The 8,187-nt window shown below is 39.6% G+C and overlaps 1 protein-coding gene across 1 annotated transcript in view; it reads right to left on the reverse strand.

Moving 5' to 3' along the window:
* itprid2 (ITPR interacting domain containing 2) overlaps positions 1-8,187 on the reverse strand; it is a 53,625-nt gene that overhangs the window by 15,063 nt on the left and 30,375 nt on the right. The window contains exon 10 of the mRNA XM_013911005.1: positions 6,658-6,718. Within this exon, the coding sequence (XP_013766459.1) occupies positions 6,658-6,718 (61 nt within the window). The remainder of the gene's footprint in view (positions 1-6,657; positions 6,719-8,187) is intronic.

An 8,187-nucleotide genomic window follows, 5' to 3' on the forward strand; every position in this document is an offset into this window, starting at 1 on the left:
AAAGAAAAGGACATGTGCAAGGCTTCCAGCCTGGACTGCTGGCACAGGACAGACTGTAGCCATGAATTTATGCTGACCCTGTTCAACAGAACAAACCACTTTTTAAGGGCGTAAAGCATCAACCAACTACAAAGCAATGACCAATTTGCTTTTTTAAGTGAAAAAGATCTTAAAGTATAGATTTCTGTATCCTGCATAGTGCTGAGTAAAAAAAAAAAAAAATCATCTCAGGAGATTCACAGTTGCAGAAAACCAGACACCAGAGCTGTGACACTGCAGGAGACCAGAGACACGAACAGCAACTGCCAGAAACTATGGATTTTTTTTCAGTTTCCCCAGCTTTTGTATTGGTACAAGCTAAATGTGTGCTCTAGGCTCTAAAAATGAAACGGACATGTTTTCATCAGATTCTCAGTAAAGCTCCATAAATGTAATTTCAGCCTGTTACAGATGAAAGTTGACAGTCATGAGTTTGGCCTTTGCTCTAAAATAGAGCTCACTATACAAGTGTTTATTAGATGAGCAGAAATAAAGGAGTGAATGGTGGAGTGATTCCACAGCAGGACTTCATTCTTCAGAGAAATTGCTATTGTTAAAAATCTGGTTTTAAACAAAATGAATGTTTTGAATTGAAGAACTATTCTGAGAAATGAAAAACATCAAAAGCTGAACACGGACGTCAGCTCCGCCACTCCTTCCTCCTCCTCCCTCCTCTTGGGGTTGTGTAAGTCGAGCTGTCAGTCTTATTTCTAACAGGATGATGACTTGCATACTTTCCTGTCTTCCCTGCTCCCCCTGCCTGTCTCTGTCTAAATACTCATCAGTCTGTTATAAAAACACCGACTTCTGTCTCCTGTCTTTATGTGAACATGTTGTTTCTCGCTTTTATGTAACAACCTGAAACACAGATCTGCTAACTTATATTTCCCTCACCTCTGACTTGCAAATCCAAAACAACAACAACATTTATTTATACTGCATCAGAGGTAAAAGTAAACACATCATAACTGGATGTGTACATTTGATGGTGCTCTCACATAAAAAGTTAAAAGCAAAAGCCAAGTTGTAGCTTAGAGTATACTCAGCATCTCTGATGTTTTAGCTTGCTTTAGCTCCTGGGTTCTGTTTCAGTGTGCTTTCACACCTACAGTTTATTTAATCTGGTTTGAATCAGTGCATGTTCTGGACGAGTGGATAACAATGATAATTTTACTCCAAACATTCAGCCAATATTTCAGGCAAAACCATACATAGCAGGCTAGTTGCTACAGTTTCTGTACTCTGTAGTCAACCACAAAGTATACAAGGCTACTGGAAGACGTTTAGCTTGAGTCAGTCAAGGTTAGCATAAACTAACTAAGCAAAAAGACCCTATGCAATGATGCAGATGTGGACGTTGGCCTTTCCTAAAATTTGTTTTTAGCCCAAAGTGGCCCAAAAAACCCAAAACCAATTAATGCACCTTTAACCTCCTAAGACCCGAACTCTTTCACAACATGCATTTTTAATTTCTCTTTGATATTTTTTTTACCTTATTTTTGTTTTTAAGAAAAATAAGAGCCACATATGAGGATTTGTTTAAAATTTTGATAGAACAGTAGCAGTATAATGTCCTCGTAAGTGGATATCAGGCCCATGTAGAGCAAAATTGAGTATTTTAGTCTAAATAACCAAAAATGTGATGCCCACATATGTGGATACAGGGTCCGAGGAGGTTAAAATAAGCTGCAGATCAGGCTGTCACTCACAACTCATGAGTATAGAACATCCTATTACACATACAGCTGTGTGTGATGATAGTAATACTGTGCGAGTGAGTTTCCTGCTCGCTGCTGACTCTGCGTTAATGCTCATTCTGAGGATCCTAATACAGGAAGTGAGGATTAAGTGAAAACGGCACACACTCTTTTTCTGTATCCATCCCTGGAGATTTCTTTCTGATGGTGAGAACGGAGCTTACATAACAAACAACAACACACACATGTATGTCTGGGATCTAGGGAACCAGTGGACGGGTATGAGAATGTTCTGGAAAAGAAGAAAGCCTCCAGGAACCTGAGACCTAACCCAAAGAGCTGTCAGTGCAAGTGAAGGCAGGTTATCGTTAAGCTGAAAAACCAACCTATCAGAGACAGCAAAAAATTTAGGAGTGGCCAAAACAACAATCGTGAAATAAAGGAACTGATCAGCTCAGCAACACTAAAAAGCCCTGAAAGATCTCAGGAGAAAAACAGCTGATGATCCGAGACAAACCTCATAAAATACATCTGCCAAACACGGTGGAGGAAATGTTATAGCATGGACGTGTATGGCTGTGAGTGGAACCCGATCACTAGTATTTGTCGCCCATAGAGCAGCTATTCTCTCCTCAAATTCAGATTCAATGCTGGAAAACTTCATTTCCAAAATGAATGAATGAGCTAAAGCATAACATCACAGAAGATTTTCATCCAAATATTTAAAATAATTCTGAAATTTGAAATTCTGTTTGTCCAATCACTTCGGAGTCTCTAGAAATGGGGGACCATGTATAAAAACGCTCGCAATTTCCAAATAGTTCAAGCAAAATTTGTGTTAAACCCTTCACTGGTCTAAAATCCGCTAAAAACTATAGACTTTCTATATTCATCCAATAAACTACAGGTCTAAGTGTACCGTCATGGATGCTGACTTTTGAACAAAGGGCTGATAACAGGCTCAATAGTCCATCTTTTCTTTATTTTAAAAACCCACCATCCATGATTTGAAAAAGACTTTCACACACACACACACACAAGTACAGCTAGCAGTGCCGCATGAGGGAACAGAACCGCATGGCTGGATTATGTCGAAAAAATATCATTAAACTGTTTGCCTATGCAGGATTTCATGGTCTGATAAATAATAAGCTTCAGCCGCTCTCAAATACTCTATAATGATTTCTTCACATTCTAATCTCTAATAATCATGTTGCTGATCCACTGACAGTTAATGCAGCTAATTGTGGGATGTTAATTCAGGTCTTTCCAAGTAATGTATGACTTTTTTCATTTGTTTTGTGGCAACATTTAAATTGAGAATGCACATCACTTTCTAATTTCTATCGTTTTTTTGCACCAGTTCAAGGCAAATACAAGCTTTTCTTTCCGTTTGTATGTTGTTTTTGTATGTTACTAAAATTGTCAACGTTTCTCATTACATCGGTTTGATCTGCAGAATAATATCAGTCAGTAATAACAGTCAAAAGCTGTGACTTCTTTGTGAACTCTTTTAACACCTGAGAGCATAAGCCTGGAAGAGTTGCATGATTTGCAGAGAGTCAACAGGTCTTCTGTTGACTCTCAGTCAGGGTGATGTCATGTTCACTTCTCCGCATTCATCTGAAGCGTTCAACACGTCTGATTGTGACGATTAAACTGAAATCATACTGAACTCGAGAGACTGCTGTCAGTACATTTGTGCTCTCCATTTCCACAATGAAGGCAGTGCAAGTGTCCAGCCAAGGTTCGCTGGGCTCCGATGTGTGTAATAAACAAACATTGATAAGAGAGCCACTGCAGACCTTTGGATAGTGTGTGAGAGCATTGCTAGAGTTTGTAGCAATGGACTCAATATAAAAAGCATTAGAACAATGTAGACCGTGCTTGTGGCTGAAGAGGCACAGCTGCTCAGTCAAGACAGCTGGAGATTTCAGCGAAACAGGAAGAAGCCACTTGAAGTTGTTTGTCATATGAAATTCAATGGAAGCCAGCGGGGCCGAAATTAAATATGAGAAATAGGACTGCGCCTTTCCAAACAACACAAGTCAAGAGACAAGGTCAAAGGATTTTCATCATTAATAAATACAAAGAGGTTTTCTTTCCTGTGATATTCCCGGGACAAGTTAAGGTGCAATTATTTCTTTGCACACATAAAAGCTCACAACAATCAGCAACTACATTAAAACAAGAGCAAGTTGAATAACAATCAATCACGCCTTTATAACTTTTTTAAATATCCTGCTTGGAAACAGCGGTGTATGGCATTTATGCAGATGCTCCTTTGATTCGGATCAACTAAACAGTGTCGCAGAGCAAGCATACCCTCTTTCGTGGAAATGGTACTCCCCCAGAAAGCTATCACACCAAACCACACCATAACCCTGCTGAGGGTTGACCCGAGGACCACAGCAAAGAGCCAAAGGTGATGACTTTTATCTGCTCACCACAGCTTTGGCTTTGACTCGGTTGAGTCAAGGAGCTTCAGTTTGCGTGCCATCAAACATCTTGTGACTCATATAGTTATTACTGGGAGCTAACAAGAAAATGAGGTCGTGACCCTGAGATATGCAGACAGAAATAATATATGTACACGAGCAGCCACACCCACTCTTGGTGTCCATAATGACCTGCATTAGTGTTTTAGAAAATAAACATCCAGGCCTGGGACCTTTGGTAAACTAAATGTCAGGATTTCTATTTGTTGGTGATAGAGATTACTTCATTGGCTACTGTCTGCAGCTCACACTCACAATATTAACCTTTCACACCACAACGCTCTATGTAGAAAAATCCAACAGCTGTTGAGATTAACTTTTGTTAAATTTAGTTAATTCTGCAACACACACACACACACACACACACACACACACACACACACACACTAAGAACAACCTTGAATGACAAGAAGAACATCGAGTCCTGCAACAGATGGCATGGCTCCCACAGAGCCCTGATCAACATCACAGAGTCAGACTGAGATCACATGATGAGACACCAGGCGCCGACATGGACTCAATTCAAAGTGTGGCATTATTCTGCAAAATGCCAAAGCCTGCATTGGCATACTGATGAGTCGGCATCAATTTAAACCAGTAGTCTAAATTCCAAAGAAGTTAGGGCGCTGTATAAAATGTTTTTAAAAAAAACCCAACCCAGAATGCAATGATTTACAAACCAGATTTTACTCACAGAAGAACATAAAAACATTCAAATATTTAAAATGAGATGTACCATTTTAAGAGGAAAATTTTTGGCTCAGTTTGTATTTTGTGGCAGCAACAAATTAAAAATAAATAAATAAATAAATAAAAGCAGGCCATGTTTACCACTGTGTAACATCTCTTCTTCTTTTAACAGCAGTCTACAAACTACAAACTGAAGAGAACAGCTGCTGGACTTTCAGAGAAAGAGTGTTGTCCCATTTTTGTCTGCTATCTAGCTGCTTAACAGTCCTGGGTCTTCTTTGTCATATTTTTTAATTTAGTGATGTTCCAAATGTTAATGCTAAACTGCCCTGCCTGCAATACAGACCTTTTCACCAAAGAGTTAAGGTCAGTGATCCTAACACTGGTTTTCAGCTTTGTCCCTTACACACAGGGATTTCTCCAATTTCTCCAAATGTGTAGGTGATATCATGCTCTGTAGATGATGAGTCTCTGCAATTTGACTTTTGGGACAATTATTCTGAAATTGCAGCACAGTTTGTAGATGCAGTTTTTTTTTTTCAGACTGGTGAACCTCTGCACATCTTTGCTTCTGAGAAACTACCTCTCTAAGATGCTCTTACAGTCCCAGTTACTTTTCCAGCCTTTCGTTGCCTTCTCCCAACTTTTGAGACGTATCGCTGCCATCAAATTCAAACTAAGCCAATATTTTTAATTAAATACTGAAATGTGTCAGTTTAAACATCTTATATATTTTCTATGTACTACTGTGACTAAAATAGGGGCTTTGGAAATGCAAATCAGTGCATTCTGTTTATATTTACATTTACACAGCATCCAAACAGTTTTGGACCTGGGTTTATATTTGGCTTTTATGCAGTTGAGACAGTTGTTCATTTATCATAGTTGACACCACAAATCCGCATCTTATGTTAGCCGTTGACAAGTGTATGGCTGGTTGTGTGAAGTGATCGTGACAACAACTTACTTGCAGAAAAAAAAAAAAACTAAAACAAAACTAAAACTAAAAAGACAAGACCAAAAAAGAAAACAAGGCAGAGCTCGATCGGCCGTATGAAAATATAAATCTGTTGCCTTCAACGAGCACAACAGCAACAAAGAACAGCAAACAAGAAGAAGTGAGACTTTATCATCAATAAACTGGAGCAACTAAAAAGTAGAAAAGTGACCAAAGACTCAGTTAAAAAGTATTCTAGAGCCACACACACACACACACACACACACACACACACACACGCAGCTGACTGTCTTCTTCTTGACAGTTTAACAGTGTAAGTGCAGTAAAAAAAAAAAAAAAAAAGAAATTCTTTGCCAGATCCTGTGTGTGTGCGTGTGTCTGTTCGGTAGTGAGCCAGTACCTTCATGCAAAAACGCATTTGAAAACAAAAAGAGGCCAGGATGTTAGCGGAGCAGGTCTGTGTGCACGTGTGCGTGCGTGCGAGTGTGTGTGAGTTTGGGACAAACAGACCTTTGTCTTTGCTGGCAGTGTTGTCCAGGCAGTTGGCAGAACAGCTAAAAAAGCTGAAGGACCCCACAAAACACCACAATAATACTGGGAACAGGACACACACAGTCACCGAGCTTCACTTCCTCTGCCTACAGTTTCAGGACGTGAACCTCTGAGCTTCTCATCACTATCATGGTTAACCCTCCACCTGCAGCACTGAGGCTGTAGAAAGTAAACCCAAACACCAGAAGAGATGCAGCGGCGTTAAAAGCATGGAGGTACATACTTGTCAGGGCGTAGTTGGGGTTCTCCACCTCCATCCGCTGCAGCTGAGCTGCCAGGTAGACCTGTATATGTAACACAGGAAATAATGCCATTACAAACATTATCTGTGACTGATGGTAATACGGCAGCAGGTTTTCCCCTGCTGATAATGTTTACTTAATATAGAGGTAACTAAGAGTCACTGTGGGAATTTTTTTCCCTTTATGTTTGCATTCTGTCTGATCAATAGAGAAAGGCAGAGCTTCACTGTAACAACAGTATGAGTCACTGCACCTCGAGCTGTGGGCGCAGGTCTGTACCAATACAGCTGGAAAAGTAACTAGAGGAGCTGGTTCACCAGCCCTCTCCCCGAGCACCACCAGGGCTGATCAAGACAGGCCATAACTCTGCTTAGCTATGGCTGTGCTTTGGTTGTAAAGTCTATGGCTGTGATACATTATCTTGTAATTTGGGGAAGACAAATTGCTTTGATTTGTTGCAAGTGTGCGGTAAATTTAATTTAAGCTACTCCTTAGTAAGCATCTCCGTCACTGTATCGAAGCAACACAAGTGAAATAGAGTAGAGCTTAGTTACGTGCATAACTTAAACCTCAAACGCAGCTGAAGTTTTAGCAGTAAGCAAGTCTGTAGCCACTACTTTGCCGCTCTCATTGACCACATACTGCCTTAGATTATACTTGAAAAGAAGGACCGAGCATTGTGAGGTCTCACATTTGCCAACACACAACTTTGTGGACCACAGGAAATCCAATAATGATTCCTTGGGAATGTAAGACTTTCAGCGAGGGAATGCCAAAGGGTTTAAAAAAAATTATTTTACACTCAACATCTATACAAGCCACAATTCTGCACAGTGTGAAGATCCTCGGTTCCTTGGTTCAGCGTTCCTCATTAGCACGCACATGGTAACACTGTAGACCAAGTTTTGCACACTAGTATCATGGCTGAACATCTTGTTCTGGTTTTTAGAAACCCCAATAAGAAAAAGCTTAATGCTATTTGGAGAGCTCCAATAAAAACTGGCCTACTGCTAAAAGCCAGAAATAGTATTATGCTCATGCCTACAGAGGTATTAATGATAAAATAAAAAGATAAAACATACCAAAGATTTAAAAAAATATGAATAGGAATCTTTTTTTTAAAAAAGCCAACGATAACAGTTTGACAGGGATTAAATTGTATTTTTGCACCAAGAAGGTGATTCAAGGAGATGTTAGACAAAAACTTGGAATATCTCAAAATGGTCATCTTAAAAAAAAAAAGAGATAACGGGGCAAGAAGAAGTGGCAGAGCTAAAAACTATGTACAGCAGATGAACTGTAGCTGAAAGTCACGTCTTTAAGAAATAAAAAAACTCCAGCAGAGAGAGCGATGCATGATGATTTCCAATTGCATTAAAACACTGCACCGATTTCCCATTTTCCTGGCAAAATGTAAAGAAACGAAGGGTGGCTCAAAACATTTGCACAATACTATGTGTCAAAAAACTTTACGTCCCTGAATATGGCTAGTGTATGACTTAAAAAAAAAA

Source organism: Pundamilia nyererei, unplaced genomic scaffold (genome assembly GCF_000239375.1).
Source record: "Pundamilia nyererei isolate P.nyererei 1_Seehausen unplaced genomic scaffold, PunNye1.0 scaffold00055, whole genome shotgun sequence".
In the NCBI taxonomy this organism is placed as follows: Eukaryota; Metazoa; Chordata; class Actinopteri; order Cichliformes; family Cichlidae; genus Pundamilia; species Pundamilia nyererei.